Consider the following 26,287-nt stretch of genomic DNA (forward strand, 5'->3'; position numbering starts at 1 on the left):
TTTGCCAATCAGACTAAAAAATAGGTATGATTGATTTACAAAATAATAATAATAACCTACCCTTTTTGGTCGAAAGTGACTTTTTAAAAAATCAAGCGCCTGTAACTGTATATCAGGAGTTCCGGTACCAAGAATTAACCAATCAGATGCAACCTCATTATGCAACGTGACCAATAAAATGCAACTCTTTTATATCATCTATGTATCAATGGTTCAAGAAGGGCATTCACACCAGAGGGCTATTGTTGTGTTGGCTGGTGTCAGTTTTTTGACAGTCTAAGGGAAGAGAGGCCAGTGCCCCTGACTAAATGCTCAGGTATTCCATGGTTTGAAAATTTTTGTGGCATGCCAGTTAAAAATCACTGCTCTAAAATCACAGATTCTAATGACACGAGGCAGTGCTGTGAGGTGGCAAACTCCCTGTCCCGGGCAATGTTCCAACGGAGAACCCATGATGATGTGTCATAAGTGTGTGGATGTGTCATAAATGTGTGGATGTGCCTGAGGTGGGAGGTTGCAGGATCGCTGCTTCCAGGCCTGGAACCAAGTCCTCTGGGCCAATTCTTAGGCTGGCGTTTCCCACAGGGGATCGGCGAAGAGGACAGAGCCAGCAAGCACTGGAAATGCTCAGAGACCACCTCAGCTGTAAACCCAGCTACTGGACAGCTGGCTCGCTCTCTCCTTACCCGACGGAGGGAGAATCACAATGATTAATGTGCACTTACTGCCACTGATCCACACCAGCAAATTCTGCCAACAGGGATTTATTAGAAAGGAAACCAGAAAGGCAACATATAATTAGCCGGCAGTTATTTAGGAGTTAATGATTCAGGCCTTTGTTTCACTTCTCTCCTTCTTCCCATTTAATTCCTTTTGACCAATTCTCTGTTGACTCGCTTCCCTCATCTGTTAGAGAAACAGAGCAGGTGGGACTCAAACTTACTGCCAGGGCAGCCTGTGGTTGGAAGGTTTTATAAAAGGTTTGGTGAAGGGAAGGGAGAGGAAAATGGAACGAGGTTATAATTACTGGAAAAGTGATTTTTGTTATTTTTTTTGCTAGTAGGGTATAAATGAAAGTGTGGGCTCCGGAGTCAAACAGACTGATCTTTGGATTCTTGCTCTGCCCCTTACTAGCTGTGTGTCCTTAAGGAAATAGCTCAGTCAGTCTGATTCAGCTTCCTCGTGGGGAGCATAGGGATATTAATATCTGTGTTGGAGGACAGCTGCAAGAATTGGGTGAAATAGTGCAAAGTCCTACCTGGTGCACTCGGCTGCATTATTAAAATCATCTATAATGTACTCCTCTCATGCAATTAAGACAGGACTGAAAACAAATGCTCTTAAACTGCAAAGTAGGCGTTCCCAAGTAAATATACACACTTGAATCCACAGACTGCCTGATTTACATTTGCATTTTAAAAGTTGCATTAGTTAAAAACTTTACCTGCCGACTTCCCTGCTTAGAGGAGCAGGTACTTGGGCTCCTGGAAGGGGAGACCAATTTGGGGGACACTCCAAGGTTCTTCTCATCACCCATCATGAGCAGCAGGTCACGTGGCCTGGATGCAGTCAAACTGCCATCAGAAGACAGTGGAGCAGAGAGTATGGAAGTCCCCAGAAGGCAGGTGGCTCAGCTCTTATCCAATACGCTCTGAAAGCATTTTGGGTGACCCAGAGGAAATACCTAAAATCAAAAGAGAAAAAAAAAAATCAGAGAGCAGGTCAGAGGCACAAGGCATCATCTATAATTAGCCACCGACTGCCTACAAGTGGTTTATCTACAGGGCAGAGTGCAGAGCCACGAGGCTAAGCTACACCAAGGGCTGTGAAGGAAAAGATGCTTTACACCTTCCTCTTACTGGAAATTATGTGTAGGTGGTTTATACATAGCTTTGCAATGTGACAGGCTTAAGAACACTGCAGAGTAAAAAATGTTTGAGTTCAGAAACATACAAAATAAGTAAACATACAAACCACGACGAGATACCACTACATACCCACTATGGTAGCTCTAATAAAACTAAAAAGACAGGAAGTAACAAGTTAAATTGGAACCTTCGGGCATTGCTGCGAGGGATGTAAAATGGGCAGCCATAGCTGAAAACAGCTTGGCAGTTTTTAAAAAGTTAAATATAGAATTATCCTATGATCCAACAATTTTATACCCCAAAGAATTGAAAACAGGTATTCAAACAAAAACTTGTACAAGAATGTTCATAGCAATGCTGCTCACAACAGCCAAAGGTAGAAACAACCCAAATGTACATCAACTAATGACTGGATTAACTTCATATGGTATATGCTACGGTCTGAATATTTGTGCCCACCCCCCAAATAAGTATGTTGAAATCCTAACGCCCAAAGTAATGGTATTAGGAGGTGGAGCTTTTGAGAGGTGCTTAGGTCCTGAGGGCAGAGCCCTCATGAATGGAATTAATGCCCTTTCAAAAGAGACCACACAGAGCTCCCTAGCCCTCCCACCATGCGAGGATACAGTAAGTCTGCAACCTGAAGAAGGCCCTCTGACCATGCCGCCACCCTCATCATGAACGTCCAGCCTCCAGAACCGTGAGAAATAGATTTCTGTTGCTTATAAGCCACCCAGCCTGTGGTATTTTGTTATAGCTGTCCAAGGGGCAAAGATAGTATATCCACACAATGGAATATTATTCAGTAATTAAAAGGAATGAAGTACTGATACATGTATAACATGGATGAACCTTGAAAATGTTACACTAAGTGAAAGAAGCCAGACACAAAAGACCACATTCTGTACGCTTCCGTTTATATAAACTATCCAGAGCAGTCAAATCCAAAGAGACAGAGGGCCAATTTGTGGTTGCCAGGGGCTGGGGAATTGGGGAATGGGATGTGTCTTGTTAATGGCTGTGGGGTTTCCTTTCAGGGTGGTTAAAATGTTCTGGAACTAGATAATGGGCATAGTAGACAACACTGTGAATGTAATAAATGTCACTGGATTACCTACTTAAAAATGGCTTAAAGGTGAATTTTATGTCATGTGTGTTTTACTACAATTTTTAAAAATCTTTCTTTTGGGGGGGGGATGGGGGCAGATGGGCGACTTGTTCTACCAAAGGTTTTGGAGATGCCTTCTAAAAAAACTATTACACAGTATGACAAAAACCAAGGGGGAAGGCAGAATTTTCCATATCATCTATTAGTGTATTACAAATAAAAACAATGATCATTTGTTGGTTTCCCATACATATTGTCTCATTTAATCAACATTCTGGTCGGAGAGCATTATCTCTATTTTACAGAGGAAAAAACTAAAAAACTGAGTCCCTGAGAAGTTAGGTAATTTGCCTAATCACGCAGCTGATAAGAGACTGACTCTGGGTTAGATCCTGGGCCTTTCACCTTGGTGCTGGGCATTGGCATGCTTCATGGCCAGGTAGGTGATAACGCCCTCTCTGGGACCTAAGAGAACTGAGGAGCTGGGCTAGGAAAACTCGGGGGGAGAGCATCATAACCCCAATTTGAAGAGGCAGCAGCCCCCCATTTCTTTCCACACACAGTACCAGCCTCCAAGACGGCAGTGTCTGCGTGGGAAAGGGGATTGACCAGGACAGGGACAGGGACTCCCTTAGAGTGTTAGTTGGGCTGCCACCTGCCACCCCTGCAACTTTTCCAGGGTAAACCACGGCCTTCATCCACAGCCTGAGCTTAGAGTGATTAACGTGTTTGGTTTGGGCTTCAGGAGGCCAGACTTCTACTTGACACACTAGCTTCAAATAAATTCTACAACTTTCCCAAGCATGTTAACAATAAAAAATCTAACCCATCCGGTTCTTAGTGTTCTCATAGTATATTTTAAAAGATGGGTGTTATATAATTGTCCAGGAACCAGCTAGTTAGAGATTATATAAAACTTTTGGTTAATTATTAAGTACTCCAATCTGTGCCTTTCACTAACACTTAGTTCTTTAAAAAAAAAAAAAAAAAAAAAGTATACTAAAGCTATAAATTAAAACCAAGACAATAAAGGGAAATAAAATCTCAGAAAATAAAATTAAGGTAACTATAGTTATAGAACTCAATTCCCATGTTGCTTTCATAGAAACCCCCAAATCTCTGTATTGGTTGTGCATTGGGTCCAGCAATGGACCAGCCTCTTCATAAACTTAGTCTTTCTTGTGGCTCATGACTAATTGTACCTGAAGTTAGAAGCAAGTGCAATCTGGTTAACAAGTGCCAGGAGAGGCTGTAAAGACATATTAATGGTTTATTTAATAACAATGTTGGCTGATGCTGCTTGAGAAAGGCAAGAAAAAAAATGATGGGAACCCCAAATGATGAAATGGGGGTGGGGCAACCATGGCTATGACAACGGATTCCACAGTGGGTGGGGGAGATCAACAAAGGCTCCCTGTGTCTGTATTTCTTTTTAAGGCAGGGATGCTGGGAGCAAGTATGGGACGAGGTGGCGTGTGACAGGTGAAGGAAAAGAGAAGAGCGCTTGGGCAATAAAGTGAGTCACAGGAATTCTGAACCTGAGAAAGCAGGAGCTCTGTTACCCTGTGGGAGAGACAACGGATAAAAGGGGTCATCTTTATCTGTTAACTCTGCCAAATTTCACTTCTCGGCAAAGGCCGCTAAGGCCAGGGTTACGAGCAGGCCGAATCAGGTACTCCTTTAAGTTGGTACTTAGTGGTAAGGCCTCTGCAAGGACCGCCCCCCACCCCGGCACCCCCACCCAGGCCTCTTTTTGCCCTTCAGGGGAAAGAAAGGTGGGGCTCCACAGCCCCTCCCCGCACCCATCCGGGTGAGTGTGGGATTATTGCCGAGGAAAATAGATGTTTCATTCCCACAGCCTTCCTGCCTAGCCTCATCAGGTATTCTGTTAAAATCACCAAGGGCAGCTTCAAGGACAAAAGAAGTCAAATTCTGGGGCAAGGATTTGCTTAAAACAGGGCGGAGTCGAGACCGCAGGAGGCAAACGGAGGCCCCATGGGGCAGCCACCACTTCCAACCTAGAGAACCTGTGGCTGGCCTGGGGGTGACCAGAAAGACCTTGACAAGGGGAGTCACACAGGAGCCTGGTGTCCCCTTCTCCATCTAGCTGACTTCTCTGTGCTGACCTTAACATGGTGAAGAGAAAGCCCTGGAGGGAGACAGATATTGTCCAGGGGCCAGGCCACCAATTCAAGGGTGTCTGAAACGATGAAGTGGGTGCAAATGGAGACCCTTGTGTGATTTCACCCCGCCCCAGCGCCCTTCCACTGAAAACCTCTAACTCAAGGGGTTTATTGGTTTGAACAAACTATAATAGTTCCCCTGCTCACAGACTGTGAACAACTTAAGGACAATAATTTAGTTCCCCCTTTGTTTTTTACTGAGGCATGTTATTAATATAGTAAAGTGAACAAGCCTTAAGGGCACAGACAGCTCTATGAAATTCTACATTTGCACATACTGACATCACCACCACGCCGATCAAGGAATGGAGCATCTGCAGCCTCCCCAGAAGGTTCTCTATCCCCTGGCCATTGATCTGACCGGTAGGGGCCAGTCCTCCATAAGCCTCTTGGGCAAGTACTTGTCCACATGCCCCAGAACAGAGCTGGGACGTCCCCAAACTTACAGGAATGGGCTGTATAACTGCTCTGTGCCTTCTGCCTAACACGAGCGTCTGATGTGTGACCGAATTCCGCCTGGGACTTGCTTTCATTTCAACAAACCACCTGGTAGCCAAACCCAACAGGTGTGTAAAGCCTGAAACATTCAGGTCAAATCACAAAGGCCCTGCTGTGCCTCTGGGATGAGCTGGGTCCCCTACCACCATTGCCACCCGGCTGATGGGTCAGGCCCAGGTGGAAAGGGTGTTCCAGCCAAAAGTCCCATGGGCGTAAGACATGCGAGCCTGTGCCGTCCTGGGGCTTCCAGTAGGGAGAAGAGAACTCCGATTCCCACCAAGAATGAGGCAGAATAAATGCCGAGGCGCTGCCAAGCATTTGGGCTGATTTTAAGACTTATTTTAGAAAATTTCACTTAGGAAAGAATACACAGCTTGGGAAATCCTGCAAAGGAGACGCATATACCATACATGTGCCTTGCAAGGAGCCAGGCCTAAGTTCGAATTGATGCTCCCTAGTTATAAACTCTGTGCATCCTGAGAGATGCGTTACCCTCTCTGATCCTCAGTTTTTTATGTAGGAAATGAGGAACTGTGAGGATGAAATGATAAAACAAGGAGCAAGTGCCTGGCCCGAATAGAAGACGCTTAACAGGTGTTAGTTCTGTTTGTTTCTCTCCTGGCTCCCAGAAAGGGGCACAGGAGGCAAAGGTAAGATCCCACGCTCCTCTTACAACCCAAACTATATAAGGACTCCATAGAGTCTAAAAACATTTTTGTCTTTCGACATATTAGCATTTCCCAAAATCCATAACACAAGTGTGAACAGATTTTTAAATCGTCTAAGTAGCGTGCTTACTTTGGAACATGACAGAAATGCTGAAATATAAAAGCCACATCATTCATCACCACTGGCTGTCCAAAAAAGCAGCTTAATATTAACTAGCAGACTTGAAACAGCGACATATGACAGCTATTTATTAATTCATCGGGCTCACGTGTCCACACTCACACACTTGGTCATGTTTTGTTTGAGAAACTGGTTTCGCTTCCACCCTTGGAAACAACTCTCGGCGAAGACTGGATGGCATATAGATCCAGTTAATACACAATTTCTCAGTAAAATATAAATTATGTCCTGAATTAACACCAAAAAAATGTATAATGGAATATCCATTTCTGATCTGGTCTTCTTTGGTAAAAAAAATTATTTTATTCCCAGATATGCTTTCTTTTTTTTTTTTTTTTAAGAAATGATGCTCTGCCCGGCCAGGCGTGGCTCAGCGGTTGAGCATCGACCTAGGATCCAGGCGATCGGGGTTCGATTCCCGGTCAGGGCACATGCCCAGTTGTGGACTCGATCAATGACTCTCTCATCATTGATGTTTCTATCTCTGTCGCTCCCTCTCCTTTCCTCTCTCTGAAATCAATAAAGATATATTAAAAAAAAAAGAAAGAAGAAATGATGCTCTCTGAAATACCTTGATTTTCAAAATGTTATATGATCACAAGTAGGGCTTGGTTATTTGGTTTTAAATTCTGCAGATCAGAGGAGAGGTTTCTGGAAGTGGGTTCTAATCCCAATGTCCTCAGAGGGCTGATCCTGGAGTTCTGTGTGAAATACGGCTGATCTACCTTAACTACCTGGACCACTGGCCAGATCCAGGGGTGCTATCTGACCGTTCCTGGGGGATTAGTACTGAGACAGAGTCTACCACTGGCAGGACCCAGGGATGCTATCTGACTGTTCCTGAGGGATTAGTACTGAGACAGAGTCAACCACTGGCCAGATCCAGGGGTGCTATCTGACCGTTCCTGGGGGATTAGTACTGAGACAGAGTCAACCACTGGCCAGGGGTGCTATCTGACCGTTCCTGGAGGATTAGTACTGAGACAGAGTCAACCACTGGCTGGATCCAGGGGTGCTATCTGACCGTTCCTGGGGGATTAGTACTGAGACAGAGTCAACCACTGGCCAGGGGTGCTATCTGACCGTTCCTGGAGGATTAGTACTGAGACAGAGTCAACCACTGGCCGGATCCAGGGGTGCTATCTGACCGTTCCTGGGGGATTAGTACTGAGACAGAGTCAACCACTGGCCAGGGGTGCTTTCTGACCGTTCCTGGAGGATTAGTACTGAGACAGAGTCAACCACTGGCTGGATCCAGGGATGCTGACTGTTCCTGGAAGATGAGCACTGAGACTCAGAGTCAAAGATGTCTCCACCCCCACTTCTCTATGGGCAAAGAATCCTTCCAGAAACCCTTTCTGTCTCCTGGAAAGCCAGGAGTCAAGAAGCCTAAAGAGTCAAAGGCGTACTCTCTCACTTTAAGAGAGAATATTTATTCCCACCCCCTCACCATGCATGCAGAAGGCACTGTGTGCCCTTTGCAATCCACTTCTTCAGAGAAGAATCAGTTACTGCTCAGAGCCTAGCCCAGCAACAGGAATGCACATGGACACAGATCTGAAGTGTGGCAGTTTCCATAGGACAAAAGGGTTGACAGTGCGCCAGGCGGTGGGTTTGTGCTCGAACCACTTATTTACCACTATTAAGTAGACCGAACAAAAAGCACAAGAACACACGCCAGTCGCTGCACAGAACCACGGAACCTCAGTGCAAATTCCAGCCCCAGCCTCCCACCCAAAGCAAGAATCTTCCTGTGGCGCAGCCAGGTCGCCAATGCTTGACCGCTTCCCACGAGAGAGATTTCATTTTCTGTTAAAAAAATTATTCCAGATGGTTTTTTATTTAGAGTTGATTTTTGGCTCACTATAACTTCCATACACTGGTCCTAGGTCTGCCCGATCGCTACAGAGAACAAGACGAACCCCTTCTTCCCCCCATAACCTGCACTGGAACTCGAGCGATTCCCACTGCCCCCAGCAAACCCTTTCTCCTCCAGGCCTAACGGCTGCACTTTCTGTAACCATTTCTTATGTGACGTGGATCCAGAGCCCGTCTGATCACGGACGGCCAACGCTGATTACACTTCCTAAGGGGCAGTACACTGCCCTTACGCCGCTTTAATCATGAGCTTTGGGGGTGGGACCCAGGACACAATATTTTGAAAAAGCTCCCCAAATTCCAATGCGCAGCCAGTTTTGAGAATCACTGGTCTAGAGTCTGCAGAAATTTCCTTTCTCTTTCCAAACATCTTGACAGCAACGGCCCATTTTTAGACTCCTGACACCCATCTCAGCCTCTTTCACGTGGCACACTTTACCCCCTGAGGTTCGGTGACGATGAAGTGGTTCCAGGTTTGGTGCAGAACTGGAACCCAAAACCCACTTAACACAGCCAGGTACCTGTTTCCTAACCCTTCACCTGTCCTGGGTTTCAATTTCCTCTTCTCTGTGTTTATCCAGTTTTCAGTTAGTAGTTCTTTAGAAAAGAGACGGAAAACAAGTAGAATTAGAGTAATTCTTTTGACTCCTGATGTTTTGTGAAGAGAAAGTTTCCACATCCAGAAGCTTATCTTTTTTTAAATGTTTTTATTGATTTTATAGAAAGAGGGAGAGGGAGGAGGGAGGGAGAGAAGAGGGAAAGAGAGAGAGAGGCAGAGAGAGACAAAGAAAGAGGCAGAGATATCGATATGAGAAACATCAATCGGTTCCCTCCCACACACACCCCGACCAGAACTGAACCCGAAACCTGGGTATGTGCCCTGACAGGGAATTGAAACGGTGACCCTTCAGCCCACGGGGCAATGCTCAATCAACGGAGCCAAATGGGCCAGGGCCAGAAGCTTATCTTTTATTTGTTCACCTGGCTCTAGATATGTCTGCAAACTGTTTTGTAGTTTTTACCCACTTTTCGAAAGTCTCAGCTCATTCCCGACTTTAGTTCTACAGAGATTATTCTAGCATACTTGGGCAACACTCTTACCTAGTTTCTCTTATCTCTGAATTGTTACCAAAGTTTTGTCTTTCACCTGCTTCTTTCTACCGACATTAGCTCTTGGTCATCTTAGCCACACGCATGACTTTGATATGGCAGCCGTGTCCCCACTCTGCTCTCCTTACTGTCCCTCCAGCCCTCAGCCTGCTGGATGGTCTGGGACTTATCACTGGAACATGAGGCCTCCTGGTCACCTTGAGAGCAAACTTATCGCTCCCTCACGCTGAGACCTGTGCTGACTCCCTTGACTCTAAGACACCCACCCTCTCCTAATCGGCAGGGACCCCTTCTCTCAGGTCCCGAACACTGTGACTCAGAGCTAGAAGAGCTCTGCCCTGGCACTCGCCTAGCACCCCAACCTCTTTTCCATTCTCCATGCCCACACCTCCCCGATTCACTCTGGACCCCGTGGCGGGGTGTCTACTTTTTCTCTCCCTTCACTTTAGTCTCCCCGACATTTTCCTCCCCAGTCCACTTTCCCAAAAAAGGTCCCAGGGTCTCTTCTCTGCTCTAAATTCCCACTAGTCATGGAATTAAGTTCAAAATCCTCGGCTCTTCACAATCCAGTTAAAATGAACTGGCTTTGGACTCTGGCTCTATCTGCCGCACACTGGGTGTTACTGAACTTCTGAGTTGTTGCCTCATCTGAAAAGAGGGACAAAGAGAAGTACTTTTTTGTGATTTGACTGAAATAATGCACGTAAAACTTGAAGCAGACTCAGAGACACAGAGAACAGACTGCTGGCTGTCAGATGGCGGAGGGCTCGGGGGCTGCGTGAAAAAGGCAAAGGGGTTGAGAAGTCCAATCGGTAGTTACGAAACAGTCATGGGATGGAAAGTTCAGCAGAGGGAATATAGTCAATAATATCGTAATAACTGTGGATGGGGCCAGGGGGATACTTGCATTATTGGGTGGATCACTTTGCAAATTATATAAATGCTTAACCACTATGCTGTATACCTGAAACTAAATACAAAGTAATATTGAATGCCAAGCGTAACTGGAAAAAAATTTTATAATAATGCATGAGAAACAACACAGTACATGTCAGTCATCACTCAACTATATTTTAGCTGTTATTACTCCAACCTGGTCTCCAAAACCTTGTACATCCACGCCCTATATTCTGAGCTCTGCAATTATACTGTTCCTCCTGGTCCTGGCTGGGCCTTCTGTGCAGAGGGAGCACCCTCCTAACCTGGTTTCTCCGCTCCATCTGCGGAAATTCCCTCCGCCCTCCAAAGAGCACTTCATGCGTCAGCTCTGCTATGAAACCTTGGCTGAAGGGGCCCCACCTCCAGTTTTATTTCCCCTCTGCAGCCCTGCTTCGGTTTCGTGCTCTCTGCAAGGGCGCCGTAAGTTTCCTGCGTTCTCACTCACCCTGCCCACTGGGTGTTTCCGCGTCTACACCTCACTCAGGGGCTGCATTTTACTCATCTCTACTCTGTGGGAAAGTGACTTACAAAGCCTGGTAGCAATCATTGTTGAGCCAGACTGGATATCCTTCATTAATCTGAGTTAACAGGAAAAAAAATCCCCTGTGCGAGCACATTTATGTATTTCCATAGGAGCCTTCCTCCTTTCCTCTTTGCAGGAACCATTTGGGATCATATGTGTGTTTCAGATCATTTTAGCAATCCTTTCCTTTTGAAGCCTCCTTACCATTTTGTCTTTGGCCCTAAGAGAGTTCACTTCTTCCTCTTGTCTGAACTGTTGAAATATTTCTAGAGTACATGGCTTCTTTGGGGACTGCATCTCCTGGCTCCTGTCATTTTATATAACTGGCCAATGTTCCTTTATTCCTTTTCAGAGATATCTCCTTGTGTTATTTTCTCAATCTCCTTAAAAATCAAACAATCAGCAGAAAAGTCAAGAGTTTCACTGAAGTTAGCAGAATGAAACTTCCAGTGGGCTTTTCCAGCACATTTGGCATCCATTCTAGAGTTTCAGTCTCTGGGGAGAAAGCATCACCTATAACCTCTGTCTGACAATCCATAGTATTGATCCTACTATAACCACCTTTCCCAGCAACGTTACGTAGCCATTCACCTTCAGGGTCTAGATTTCCATAGGCCTGCTTCTCTAAAGCAAAATATTCCCTTCTGGAATCATTAGTCCTGAGAACCACCTTAATGTACTGGGCGAGACAAATCAGATGATCCTATCTAGGTCCCAGTTTTAATGTTTCAAGTTCACTTTGCTCAGTCCTCAGCGGTTCTAGGATGGCAAGCAGCTACGGGGGTTATAACCACCATGCTTCCCAGCCGCGCGTTTGTTTGTATGAATTACTGAAATCCTCCTTCTCTGTTATTGGTCTTGTCTTTGCTATGCTTAGTGTTCTCCATCCAATCAAGTTTTAATGTCTTTTCCTTCCCATCACATTTCAGTTGAGCACTCTTAATCAGGCCAGCCAATCTCTTGCTAAACATATTGGTCCTCAAAGATGTCAGGAACCTACCCGACAAACCAAGCTCTGTTTGTAAACACCATCTGTGCTGCAATTACTTGTGCGCTTTCCCTAGCCTGTTCCAGCCCCTGGACAGGCAGAACCATCACACATGCCCCTGCATGTGAACTTCATAGGACTAGGGATACATTTGAGGTTTCTTGTCAGTTAGTGTATTTTTACCCAAACCAATGAGCTAAGGTGGAAAGTGGTAGATCTGGTATTTTGGCCAGTTATCATGCATTCCTTGGCCTGCTGTTTATCAATATCCATTCTCCCTTTCTTTCCTATTTTCAGGTTCTAGGAGTGCATTACCGTCTCCTGAAACAATCCCAGAATCTTCAATAGGCCTTGTGGCAGAGACGCATTTCTCAGACCATTTTCACCTTCTCTGGCAGGACAGCCTCCTCTGCCTTGCGCACCACCCACATGGTCCCAAGAGCCACTCTAGAACAGGATGACTGAATGTTCTGATTGGAGAGGGAGGGGACCACAGGTCCGTGACAATCCCTCCACTCTCAAACGATAAAATCAGAAATGGGCCGAGTTTCCCCTTCCTTCTACAGTTCAGCCACTCTTACTTGTCCTTCTGTGGCTCAAGAGGAAGAAACACTTATGGATAAATGTGGGCTAATAAAGGAAGCTACAGTGCAAAGACAAGGGGATAAAGGGGAACGGCCATGCTGATGAAAAGTCAACTCAGTATCGATCTATAAAGTACCTGCTAGGCGTCCATAGCTGTGCCACCCCCTAAGGGATGGAACTAAATGACAGAAACTTAATCCAAGGAGGAAGTCACTCTGATCAAGGAGAGAAGATGTACATAATGAAACAAGAACTCACCTCAGGGCAGCAAATCTGGTAGGTGCTGTGGACAGTCACAGGGAAGAACTCAGTGAGGCTGGAGTTGTGCATCAAAGTTTGAAAGAGGTGGCCTGCAGGGAGCCTTAAAGGTGTGGGTAGGACTTGACTAAGTAGAGAGGAATGTGGAGAGGGGGGAGGGCACCTCATGCAATATTTCACAAGCCTGGCTGCAGGTCAGGATCACCCCGGGGAGCGTCTACAAAAATGCCAAAGTCGGCCCGCTCCATACAGTCATCCAGACCCTCTGGGTTGAGGCCCGGGCAAGGGCATTTTGAAAAGCTCCCCAGGTGATTCTGATACACAGTGAGGGCTGAGAACCACTGCCCTAAATCTTGCACACCTTGCACCCACCCAGAAGTGACAGGAAGATTTACTCCAGAGCACTGCCTTCTTTTATTTTAGAATTTAATTTCATTTTAGTATCTACTGCCAGACCTACTTCTACTGCATCTAAATTTACATCAAATTAAAATGCAAGGCAGGATGTGACGGAGCAGTTTAAAGGGTAGGAGGAGAGAGCATCCCCCCAAGAGCTGTAAATAACATCTTGTGGTTTGAATTTTATCAGGGGTGTCATCCTCCCTCACCTGACAACTGCTGGCGGAAGCGGGTAGAATTTTAGCAACTGGCAACCACATTTCATTACTTACCTAAAAAGACTACCAACTGAGTCACTGCGAAATACGAAGGCGAACTTTAAAAACTTCCCTGTCCCCTGTAAAAACTTTACTAATCGGTCTTTTCAGAAATGTAAACATTAAGCTAAGAATGGATAAAGCTCCAGAAGCACTAGCTAAACACTCTCAAGTAACAAGAAACCAAACACCGAACGGTTAACATATCAAATGTACACACTTTGAGTTTGTTTGTCTATCTCACTAAAAATAACCCTGGGACTGAGACTCTAAACTTAAATAAGTTCTACAAAACAAATTTCCCAAGACATATTTTGGGGGCGTGCTTCTAAAACAATGCCTGTAAGAGGCTGGAGAGCAAGCAAGGAACCGCTAATTTAGTGCGTGGAGGTGGGGAGGGAAAGGGGCGCGGGAAGCTCTGTTCACTCCTAGGGGAAGGTCTGCTGCAAGGAAATGAACATACAACACATTTAAACTACACAAGCCAAAAAAAATTATAAGGAGAAATAGAAGGATAAGCCAGAGAAAACAGGCTGAAAAATCAGGAGTGGTTTTTGGTAGACTAGAGCTCAAAAGGCAAGAAAAAATGTAAAAGCACCTCTGTTACTAATGCCCACAATACAATATCGTTTTTCCCCCTCTAGTAGAGTGTATAGATCGGAAGCCATTTGAAGCCTGTCTTATTGTTTTCTCTTTTTTTTCCCTCTCCAATTTCCTACAAATGGCACAGAACCTGGCATGTGGCAGGTTATTTATCAAACTGGTGACCTGTGTCCCCTCCCCCTATGCTAGCTACAAAAAGATTTCGACTAAAACTTATTTGATCTCCAAACGGGAAAGAAATATTGTAAAGTACCCATTTATCAAACTTAAAAATTGTGTAGAAAGATGGATCCTAATTGTTTAGGAGTTTGCATCAGATGAGAATCTTACAACAGTATTAAGTAATAGAAATTACAAATAAGAAAACCTAAGTCTACATAGGAGGTGTAAATAATGTTATCAAGAGTCTAGCTGGACTCCATCAAATTAATTTTAAAGATAATTTTCAGCAACCAGGACCCTGATTTTCAGTCTGAATTCCCATCCGTTGTGCATTCATTGTAGACATCAGTTGAACTGGGGAGTTTAGCACATCGAAGGTTTTTCAATTCATCATTTTGTGTTTAGATAGCATCTTTCATCAAAGAAGCCCCAGTGCTATGCCACTGGCAACTCCCCCACCCTATACACAAAGGTAGAGCAGCCCCAGCACAGAGCAATGCCAATCATATCCTAAAAATGAGAAGTGCCCCAGTTTCCAGATACAGGTCAGACCTCAAGGCTTATTTATGACTGAGAGAGAGCAGATGCCAATTCAGCTCTCTCTAAGATGTATTTTTTAAGATAATGAGACCAATATACATCTCATCACAAAGTTGTTCTTATAAAGTAACGATGATACTTCTCAATTGACTGGTAGGGGTCACTGCTTCCTTCCCTTGCACCTGAGTGGGCTTGTAACTATGGCCAAAGCAATGCTGTGTGATTTCCAAGGCTACGGTAGAAATGGTAAAATAGTTTGCACTTGACTCACTCTCTCTCTGTCTCTCAGGACGCCTGCTCTTCAACTTGGCCATCAGGATGAGAAGAAGCACAAACTAGGCAATGTAGAGGGTACACGCAGAGGGGCCCACTGGGAAAAGACCCAAGACCCAGCCAGCTCCCAGATATGTGAGTAGTAAGCCTTCAAATGTTACCCACCCCCAACCTTCTGAGTGGAAGAGTCCAGCTCTCTGTCCCACCCCAAAGCAGATTTGACAGCTAAATAAATGTCATTGTCTTAATCCACCAATTTCAGGGATGTTTGTTACACAGCGTTAGAAAACTGCAACACTAGGTGGGAAACCTCGGCAGAGCTCCAGGCTGGTCAGGTGGGAGGAAAGGAACTCGGGGTTAAAAAGGCTCAGTTCAATCAGCAGCACAGCCCCTTCTCCTGACCCTCAGGCCAGCAGGATCCTCATGCCACAGCATCATAGTTTTGTCATGCAGGTGAAACTTGGAAGAGGGCTCCCTGGTCAACAAGCCTAGACCTTCCTCCCTTAGAAAGTTACATGAAGCACACAGTGGAGTATATGAGCCAGGTAGCTGATCAAGGTGGGCATGTGTCTGATAGTGGCAGACCACAAATGGGACATTGGAAATCTAAAACTAGGGACAACGATGAAAAGACAAACAAACCCCTTACGAACTCTTTAACACAGACGTTTGTCAAAACTTCTCCCTTATCACTTGGTATTTGTCTCCAATAGCTTTAGCAGTGGTTGACAGTGAGTTCTCAATGGGCAACTGAACCACAGAGAAATTATCTTACTAAGGTCATAGGGTCAGTCAGTGGGGGTACAGCTAGGACAGATCCCAGGCCTCTTCATCAAGAACACACATCCAGAAGGGAAAGAAGGAATTAAAGTAAAAGTCCTAAGTAGATACATTTAAATATTGTGAAAGAGCAGTTTTATTATTAAATTCAAGAGTCAAAATCCCAAGAACCACTCAGTCCTTTGGTAAGAACATGAACTAACTCGGGCTTTGGCCAGAGAGTTGTCTGGTTGATCCCGCAGGGCAAAGATCTAGTGTGGACCATACACTGGATTCCCTGAGGGCTATCTGTGCCCAGAACCAAATAGTTAAGGTGGAGACCAGTGCTTCATCATTGCAATTGCAGCAGAACAACTGAAAGCAGAAGGAGGGAGGGAGAAAAGACAGGAGACCAGCTCATTAGGGCTGCAGTGAGCCCTGAAGGACCATGAAATGAAGGATCAGCATACAGACCAGAGCTCTAGGTGCCGCCTGATTCAGCAGCCTCTAGCCACATGTGGCTATGGAGTCCTTGAAATGTGGCCAGTGCAACTAAGAAACTAAATTTTAAATTGGATTTAATTTTAAATAATTTCAATTTAGATAGCCATATGTGACTGGTACCTACCATACTGGACAGCACAGCCTTAGTCTACACCATTCCAAGCCACTTATTTTTCCCCTCCTTCCCTTCAGCACCAAGTGAGAACACCTGGGGACATGTCTGCCTCCTGCAGTCTCACACGTGTGCTCTCACTCCACTGGCTCTGAAAAATGTCCATGGCTGGCGGACAGCTGAATCGCCACCGTAAGGCATGATTGTAAAAACTTAAATGTATTAGGTCACTTGGGAAATTTTCTTCCCCATTCCCTCCGCTGCTGGGAAAGAATGAACTAAAGGGCAACGTAGGCTATTCGTTTTTACATGAGGTCAGCAGGGATTTTTCATCATAAGCCCAACTTCAACTTACAGGTACTTACTTCAACCTGCGTCAGCACAGAGATGGGCTGCACTGAAAGCATCGGACCTTCCGCCTCATCCGGCCTCAGCTGAAAGCCACTGGGAATGTCACAGAAAGATGTGCGAAGGCCACGTGGCAGTTAGGGATGGCTTACTACAGACACTCAGTTTTAAAAAAATAGTCTGTGACATGAAACAAAAGATCATATTTCAGAACAAAGAAAATATCAGTTCAAACAACGATCAGATGCTAATTTTTCTGGCAGATGTAAATGCTTACCACTTTCTACTGTCTTCAGGTGGCAGCAAAAATCCACCGTCAGCCAGCCAGATGCCTGTGCACAGGGTTGGGGAAGGATGGGAGGAGCTCAAGGGAGTCCCTCACAATTTACAAAGCCCTAGAAGCAGCTCAGCAAAGCTGCCCAGTAGCTACCATTTGGCCTGCAGGCGAGCTGTGATTTTGGCAAGGAAATGAGAAATTCATCATCAAGAAGATAGCCAATTTCCCAACATTCAAGTGTTTCCATCATCTAATGTCCAATCTATCAACTCAAATTTATTTTAGTCACTGCCCAATATAATCCCACCATTTCAGGCAAACAGATATTCTTACCTAAAACTTCCCCATTCGAGACAAGCATTCTCAGATATTGCTGGTGGTACATAAATCGGTACAGCCTCTTTAGCAGACAATTTGGCAACAGAAAAGTTGTCTTTCAAAAAGAAAGGCAATAGGCAACAATTCCCAAAGATAAAACAACTTAGGAAATACGGCATCCGGAAGCCCTTTCTTAAAGAACTTAATGACTCATGATGAAGAAACCCACCAAATAGTAAATTACAAGAAATGGCAAAGCCATGGAAAAGACTGATGGTGAAAAGTGCATTGATTAGGATTAAATATGGGGGGGAATAGCCAGAGGAAGTATAGCTACTGAGTGTTAAAAGTATAAATCCTAACAAAACAAAAATAAAACAAGCGACAAACGTCTGAAATCAGGGGAGGGATGCTGAGTGAAGTGTTAGATTGTTGATTATGGTGTTATAGTCGACTGGACCCATTCTGACTCCCACACATCTCTCTTCTGAACTAAGAAAACTAATCCATTTGGCATAAGGAATAGCCTTTCAGAAGACTGGCCATTGCTTTTCCTTTGGCTAAATTCAAGTCAGATCAAATAAATACTTTACTTTTAAGACTATGTTTCGTTTCATATCATCTATCCATCCATCCCTCTATCATTTCCTCTCACTATATGTATAGAGGCAAGCCTGAAATGAATGTTAACACTGGTTATTTTCTGGTTGAGATTTGTGGGTAATATTTTAATTTTCCCTTTGAACTGTGGACGAAAAAGAGGCCACACAGTAAACCTGACAAGCTCAGGGGAGGCCCGCATGGTGGGCCTCACACACTCAGAGACCTAAAGAAACCACATAGGACGGTCTGAAATGAAAAGTTCCCAACTAAAAGCAAGTCCTGGCAGGTAGTCATGTCCTAAGCCAGTATCTTCCTTGACAAAGTTCAATCTTTAACTGAGCCTGTCTATTGTCTTTTTGACAACCTGCCTTTGGAATGTCAGGGTAATCCCCTTTTTTCCAGACCCTCAGGGCACAACCTCTCAACAGAGCGTGAGACCACAGAAGCCCTCATTGTTATCTTGTTGCTCAAATACCATTTCTATGTGCTGTAAATGTTAATTGTTAACTATCCTATACCAGCCAGTGTAGAAGAAGTATGTCTCCCCATTTTAGTCTTTATCCAAGCCCAGAGATTTCTCCACTTTGCTTTCCCCTGCCACCCTAATCTACCACAAATGGATTTCATGAGCCACTCCTTGTGCCTCCTCTTTTGAAGGTAATGTATAAAATAAACTGCAGAAAAACTGCCATTCTCCAGAGCACTTTCTCAATTTTGGCTCAAATAAACTCATAAAAATTCTCTACAGGTCTGGGCATGTCTTACATGCACAGAACTTTTTTTTTTCTCTTTTTTTTTTTGGCGCTTGATTTTTAAAAATAAGAAACACAAATCACTGAAATAAAAAGAAAACAGTCATTACCTTTCTGGATCTGTATGGTTCATTTTCCTAAAATGGTCACCTGATCCATGCTTCTGGTTTCCCCAATAAACACCAATCTCAGATTCTGACTCAAATACCTCCAGCAGTCCTCATTCTCTGACCCTCAGTTCTCTGTTGAGTCTGTTGTTGGGGAAACAGTGTGCTCTAAGAAGAGAATCTGCCTAGGTCACACCTCCCCCAGTCATTAGGCAGGGGAATGCAGAAACCTCCCAAGAATGCAGATAAGAAAATCAGTGGCGCTAACGTCTTTTAACTAGAGGTGCAAATGGAAACAATCGACACTGGGCATCCCAGCTGTACTGTTGTTACACCACAATGGTGACACTCTAACACACACAAAACTAGATTTACTGGAAGTGAAGGCAGCTATACTACTAAGACCTCTCCCTCCCTCTCTCCCTCCCCCTCTCCTCTCTCTCTCTCTCTCTCTCTGTCCTTCTTTCTCTCTCCCCTTACTTTTTTTTCTCTCTCTCCCCCTCTCTTTTAAAGACAGTTAAATAAACAAACCCTACTAGATAACTTGGAAGAAAGAAGGCAGGGTGGGGGTCTGGGTGGAGGGAGGGAGGGAAGACGGAAGAACTGTGAGGAGTAGTGAGTCGCCTGTATCCACATTTGTACAAGTCTTCTCTACCACAGAACTCCAAGAATGTATTCCAGTCATGACAAGCTTGTCCAACAACTCAGAACAGCTGTCCCTGTTTTGTTTAGTCCATAGCACAAGTCAATGTGTTATAGTCGTAATTAGCTAGTTTATTAATATTAATAGAAAAAGACGAAGGAAAGGCCAGACATTATAAGCAAGGTCATCTGGGCAGCTTCACCAGGAAACTACAGCTTCACACTCCCCAGGGAACCCGGGCCCATTCCCTGCAGATCACTGGGGGAAGGGGTCAAATAAAGGGGGAGATAGGCGCATGTGCAATGAAGTCCGGGTGGCACAGGGAAGGTGGCTGCCTGTCAGTCTAGTCTGGGAAACAATGGATTGGTTAGGCCGTGGACCCCGTCAGAAGTGCGTGAAATTTTGGAAAGTTAAAATTCCCATACAAAGAGTTTCCTCTCCCTTGCTCTCTCTTGCTCCATGACCTGCACTCGCCTGTGCTCTTGCGTGTTCTCTCTCCATAGCCATGCGGCCTTCAGCAGCCACATTGCCTATGGCCATGCAAATTCCACACGCAATGGACTGCAGCTGGGAACACAAGATAAGCTAGCCAGATGCTGGACTGGACTATACTTTAATATGAAAGAGAAATTCTGGGCAGTGGCCTTCATTCTGACTCTGCTAAAGGTAAGATTCGACTCCCTCCATGGGGCCTTGGAGGGGAATCCCCTTAATTTTACATCACCAATAAAGCTTTCCATCCCCATCTTCCTGTGGGGGCCTCAGGAAATTATTTTCCTTGCAGCACCCCAAGAACTCTACTTCCATCAATAACAAATGGTCGCGGTTTGTATGTGTCCCCATCTTGTCCTCTAACTTAAGGAGTGTGCATCAGAGCAAAAGCTGCAGAAATCAAATTTTATTATTTCATTAGATCAGGGATTATTAGGCACCACACAGACCAACCTATACAAATAGTACATTAAAAAAAATTTGATCCAGGAAGGTAGGGTATTTTATAAGTTATATACACATATGCACAGTGTTTCAGGAGTTTGATTTTAACTCTTAATTGAAGCTCTCACTGTTCTGACAGTTCTCTTAGGAAGACAATGGACATAGCCAGCTTCTATGTAATGTATTAGCAGACATGGCCCTTCCAGGAAACAGCAACTTAAAAAGACTAAGAAACCAGACTTCATGTCTGAAAAATAAAGGTGTTTTCCTGCATCATAATTATTCATAATGTACTCTGCTAAATATCAGTTTCACGGAGCTCTCTTGGGGGGTAAAAATAAGTCCCCTCAGACCAGTTACCTCGGGGAGTGCTGCTCCTACATTCCCTCTTGAAGACAGACACACAGTGATGCATGTTAACACATTAAAGGCTCTGAGAGGTTCTGCAGTTATAACAAGCAAATAACAAAAGCCAAACCTGTTAACTTTGTTGAATTAATTCCAAACCTATTTGACCATGGAATCTATTGTTTGAAGTGACATTTACCCACATTCATTCCTTCAGCCTGATGATCCTAACTGTAAAGCTCAATTATCCTGCGAGACCATGAAGTGGAACCTTGAAAGTTTGGTTTACTCATCGTGTGTATAATAGCTTAACATGCACAGGCACCATTTCTGGGCTATGAATCAGGCTCACAGCAGCCAGTAATAACACTTGGATACTCCTTGCTTAGAGTTTCATGTCTAGACTTGAGAGATGTAGAGAATCGTGAGAAACCTTGACGATCCCATAAAAATCATAAGCAATGTCCGGAGACTGGGGACATGGTTCTCTATTTGACCCAATCTTCCCTAAAAGTCCCCCCTAGTCTCTCATTATCACGTATCTTCCCACAAACCTTAACTTCCCCTCTCTCCCTCCCCCTTACTTTCTAAAGTTTATTATTCAGATTCAATCTTTTCTATTTCAGTCTGAAATTACCCTGAAGAAAAAAATGTTATTGTCATAATTAGCTAGTTATTAATATTAATAATAGAGAGAAAGCAAAGGGGAGGCCAGACATTATAAGCATGGTCATCTGGGGAGCTTCACCCTCCCCAGGGAACCACTGGCCTATTCCCTGCCAATTGCTGGGGGAAGGGATCCATGCACAGTAAAGTCGGGATGACATAGGGAAAACTACTCGTCTGTCATTCTTGCCTGAGGAACAAAGATCATTAGCTACAAGGGTGGAGCCATTGAAAACACATGACATCTTGGAAGGGTAAAATCCTCAAAGAGTTCCCTCTCTCCTTGTTTCCTCTCTCTTGCTCCATGACCCGCACCCGCCCACCCATGACCTGCCTGTCCACTCTCCACAGCCATGTGGCCTTAAGCAGCCGCATGGCCCATGGCCATGTGGACCCCATACACAGTGGACCGCAGCTGGGGACACAAGCTGAGCTAGCCAGACGCTGAACTGGACTGGACTTGAATATGAAGCAGAAATTCTGGGCAGTGGCCTTAATTCCAGCCCTGCTGCGGAAAAGATTGGACTTATTCCATGGTGGGGCGGACAGAGATGGGATCTTGAAGGGAAACCTCCTTAATTTTACATCATCGATAAAGCTTTCCACAGAAACCCATCCTCCCTTGGGGACCTGAGAAAACTCTTCTCCCTGCGGCAACCCAAGAACTCCACTTCCCCCGATAACAGAAACATGGAAATGGGAAGTACAGCATCATGCAGAGGAAAGAAGAACCACTCCAGGAGTGGCACTCAGTTGACTGGACAAATTGCTCAAAAAAATCTTGTGGACAGTATCTCAGAAATTAAATACTCATGCAACTGTTATGCATGCTTACTTAGCAACCTCCCTCCAAGAATAGGCACTATATTTACCAAGGAAACAAGAAGACGTGGTCAACGAAGTATCCACTTAACAAATGTTTACTGGTCACTCACTATTGGTCAGGTACTTCCAGACACTGGCGATAAAGCAGTGAACAAAGTCTGAAACTCTGTACTACAAACAAAACCACAGAACAGACTAGAAAATTCAGTAATACCAATCCACAATGATTTTGGAGAAAACAGTCTCTAAATGGTAGAAGGCTGACTTTAAGGAGTTCAGAGCCGTCTTACGAGGTACAAGGAAAGTTTTTACATCCATGAGAAGGGCATGGGAAAGGTAACAGACAATTTATTTTGTATCTATCATTTCCCAGGTGCCACCCTAGATGCATATATATATATATATATATATATATATATACACACACATATATATAAAACATTTTTTAATTCTCAGAATTATCCTTTGACTTAAGTTTTAAGCTTCACTTTATAGTTAAGAAACTAAGACAGAATTAGTGGTCAAACTTTTGTAATACGCCTGATTCCAAATCCATACCTTTCATATAAGAATAGTGAGGTTAGACCCGAAACTGAATTCATGGCCAATTCAAGCAACAGTCCTAATATGACATTATGATGGCAGAGAAAAGATATCTCAAAGTATGTGAGGGAGGAGAGTGGATATATCAACATCATAGCAAAAAAATTATCTTCACAAATTTGTAGGACTCATACTTCCCCATTGCAAAACTTACCACAAAACTACAGGAATCAACACAGTGTGTACAGGCATAAAGATAAAATGGAGTAGAATTGAAAATGCAGAAATTAAACTTTCACATGTATAGCCCATTCATTTCAGACAAAGGAGCCAAAACAATTCGATGGGGAAAATGGTCTTTTCAACAAACGGTAAAGGGGAAAGTGGATCATTTTCACATGTAAAAGGATAAAGTTGAACCCCTACTTCATACCACATGCAAAAATTCACTCAATATGATTCAAAGACATAAATGTAACAGCTAAAACTATACAACTATTGAAAGAAACATGGGGGTACATTTTTCTGACCTTGGATTAGGTCATCATCTCTTAGCTATGACACCTAAAGCAAAGGCAATAAAAGCAAAAATAGTAAGTTAGACCTCATCAAAATATTTTTCTAAATTATGCTTCAAAAGATAACATCAAGAGAATGAAAAGACAACCTAAGAATGGGAGAAAATGTTTGTAAATCATATATCTGATAAGGGTCTAGTATCCAGAATGCTATATAAAGAACTCTTACAACTCAACAAGGAAAAACAACCCACTTTTTTAAATGGACAAAGGATTTTCCAAAGAAGACACACAAATGGTCAATAAGTACATAAAAAACGCTCAACGTTATTAACCATGAAAGAAATACAAATCAAAACTACCAAATTGGAAAGGAGGAAGTAAAACTGGGGGTGGGCGTAGAGATTAACCAAAGAACTAATGTACATATATGCATAACCCATGGACACTGACAACAGTGTGGTGAAAGCTGGATGGAGGAGTGGGGGGTGTCAGTGGGGGGAAAAGGGGGGGTCATCTGTAATACTTTCAACAATAAAGATAAATTTAAAAAACACACAAAAACTACAGCCTGGCCAGTGTGGCTCAGTGGTTGAACATCGACCTAGGATCCAGGAGATCGAGGTTCGATTCCTGGTCAGGGCATATTTCCTGGGTTTCGGGCTTGATCCCCAGTAGGGGGCCCGCAGGAGGCAGCCAATCAATGACTCTCATCATTGATGTTTCTCTCTCTCTCTCCCTCTCCCGTCCTCTCTCTGAAATTAATAAAGATATATATATGTAAACCTACAAAAAGATACAGACAAGCCAACAAACAGGCAGATAACAACAAGTGTTAGCAAGGACATGGATAAACTGGAACTCTCTCACATTTCAGTGGGAATGTATACTTTGGAAAACAATCTGTCACCTCCTTAAAATGTTAAACAAGGTTACGAGATGAGGTAGCAATTCCACTCTTAGGTATATACCCAAGAGAGTTTAAGACATATGTCCAGACAAATACTTGTACAAGAATGTTCATAGCACCATAAGTCATAATGGTCAAAAAGTGAAAAAGCTCAAATGTCTATCAATTGATAAATAAATAAACAAAAAGCGTAATATCCACATACTATAAATTAAATGTTTGTGTCATCCCAAAATTCATATGTTGAAGTCTAATCTCCAGTGTGATGGTACTTGGAGATGGGGCCTTTGGGAGGTATTAGGTGAGGAGGGTGGAGCCCTCATCAGTGGGATTAGTGCTTTTATAAAAAGAAAGCTTGTTTCCTCTCTCTGCTCTCAGCCACTGAGGGCACAACAGATGGCCATCTCTCACCAGACAATGGCTTCACCAGCACCTTGGTCGTGGACTTCTGAGCCTCCAGAACTATAAGAAATGAATGTCCGTGGTTTAAGCCAACCAGTCAAAGGCAATTTGTTATAACAGCCCAAACTAAGATACCATATGATGGAATATTATTCAGCTATGAAAAGGAGTAAACCACTGAGTCATGCTAAGTACAGATGATCATTGAAAACATTATGCTAAATGGAGGAAGAGGGATAAGAAAGGCCACATGTTGCATGATTCCCCTTATATGAAATGTCCACAATAAGCAAATCTAAAGAGACAGAAAGCAGTGTTTACCTGGGCCAGAAGGTTAGGGTAAATGGGGAGTATGGGATTTTGGGGGGCTGATGCAAATGTACTGGAATTAGATGGTGGTGATGGCTGCACAATTTTGTGAATGTACTAAAAAAAAAAATCACTGACTTATACACTCTAAAAGGGTAAAGCTTGTGGAATGTGAATTGTGTATCAATAAAAAATTCCTCCCCTCCTAAAAATAATCTTTGAACCAAGTAGAATCAGATATGCAGTTACCCGTCTTCTTTCACAAAAACCACTGGCATTGAGGTGAATCTACTTTTGCTGAGTCGGATATATGACACTGGGATCTAGTCCTAAGATTTAAAAAGAGTTGCTCTGTGCTCTGAAAGAAATGAAGAAAGCTCTAATAAGAAAGTTTTGAGAACTCCACCACGACTACTTTAAGATATCACACTAAATTGAAAACAAATGAGCTAAATAATATCAACCTGGGAGCCTACAATTTCTTATCAGTCCACATAAAGCCTGATATGCTCCAGTGAACACATGGAAAGGAAAGAATGAAATAGCAAAAGTCAAAGGCCAAAGTCAACTTCAACATGTGGAAACACCAATGCAAATCATAACAAGACTTATCAGCCCTGGCGGCCCCATTAGTCATCAGAGAACGCTCTACTAGGTCACAGAAATTCCTCCTCATTTGCGAGGTTGCTGACAGTCATACCCAGAAATAAAACCTGGGGTCCTCCAAGGCCTCAAAGGCTTTTTCTTCTACCCTGGTAGGCAGTACCAGCTTAGATCACTGAGTGCCTATTTACAAGCAATCAGGGGTCTAATTAAAACCCTTACAGAAAGACTAAAAGCCAAATCTAGATGTGATGTTAAAATGACCTTTAAACTCCAAAACAGCTGCTTGATCTTTGATCTGTAGGCTTCCCTTACATTTAGCAAAGGCTCACATTAAAAAAAAAAAAATTACTACAACTCTAATTCTCAGAAATACCACCATGTAGGTTAAAACAGATATATGTATATACTCAATATTCACTAGATTTTCTCATAGAAATCTGTTAGCTTGTGGTCATGTATCCAGGGCACCCAGAGAGATCTATGCAATGCACTTGAAGCAGAGAGCTGATGGCACTTCTTACAGAGGAAATTGCCTTCCAAGTTGAACTCCATAACGTAGCTCAGAGTGGCAATACCCCGGCTACAGCATTGGGAAACAGGCTGCACACTCTCTGGTCCCATCATTTCCCAGGTATCCTAAGCCAGTGGACAAATACAGCGTGTGGTCCACGGTGGGCCTCCCATCCCACTGCCATTCAGCCAGGCAAACCCATTCACAAGAAATCTATAAGGCTGGGAATGTCTGTGGCATTTTGCTACTCTCTCCAAATTCTAATTTCA

General features: G+C 43.8%; 1 protein-coding gene across 4 annotated transcripts in view; it reads right to left on the reverse strand.

Annotated features, from left to right (window-relative positions):
• The window catches only part of OSBPL3 (oxysterol binding protein like 3), a 128,300-nt gene that overhangs the window by 66,477 nt on the left and 35,536 nt on the right, over positions 1-26,287 (reverse strand). For 3 of the 4 annotated variants that reach the window (XM_016217046.2, XM_087821212.1, XM_087821210.1), the window contains one exon: positions 1,445-1,684. In XM_016217046.2, the coding sequence (XP_016072532.1) occupies positions 1,445-1,540 (96 nt within the window). In that variant the 5' untranslated portion in view covers positions 1,541-1,684. Of the gene's footprint in view, positions 1-1,444; positions 1,685-18,804; positions 19,143-26,287 lie in introns of those variants that run through there. The other variant, XM_087821213.1, reaches the window with a different exon arrangement.

This window comes from Miniopterus natalensis, chromosome 10 (genome assembly GCF_054644295.1).
Source record: "Miniopterus natalensis isolate mMinNat1 chromosome 10, mMinNat1.hap1, whole genome shotgun sequence".
In the NCBI taxonomy this organism is placed as follows: domain Eukaryota; kingdom Metazoa; phylum Chordata; class Mammalia; order Chiroptera; family Miniopteridae; genus Miniopterus; species Miniopterus natalensis.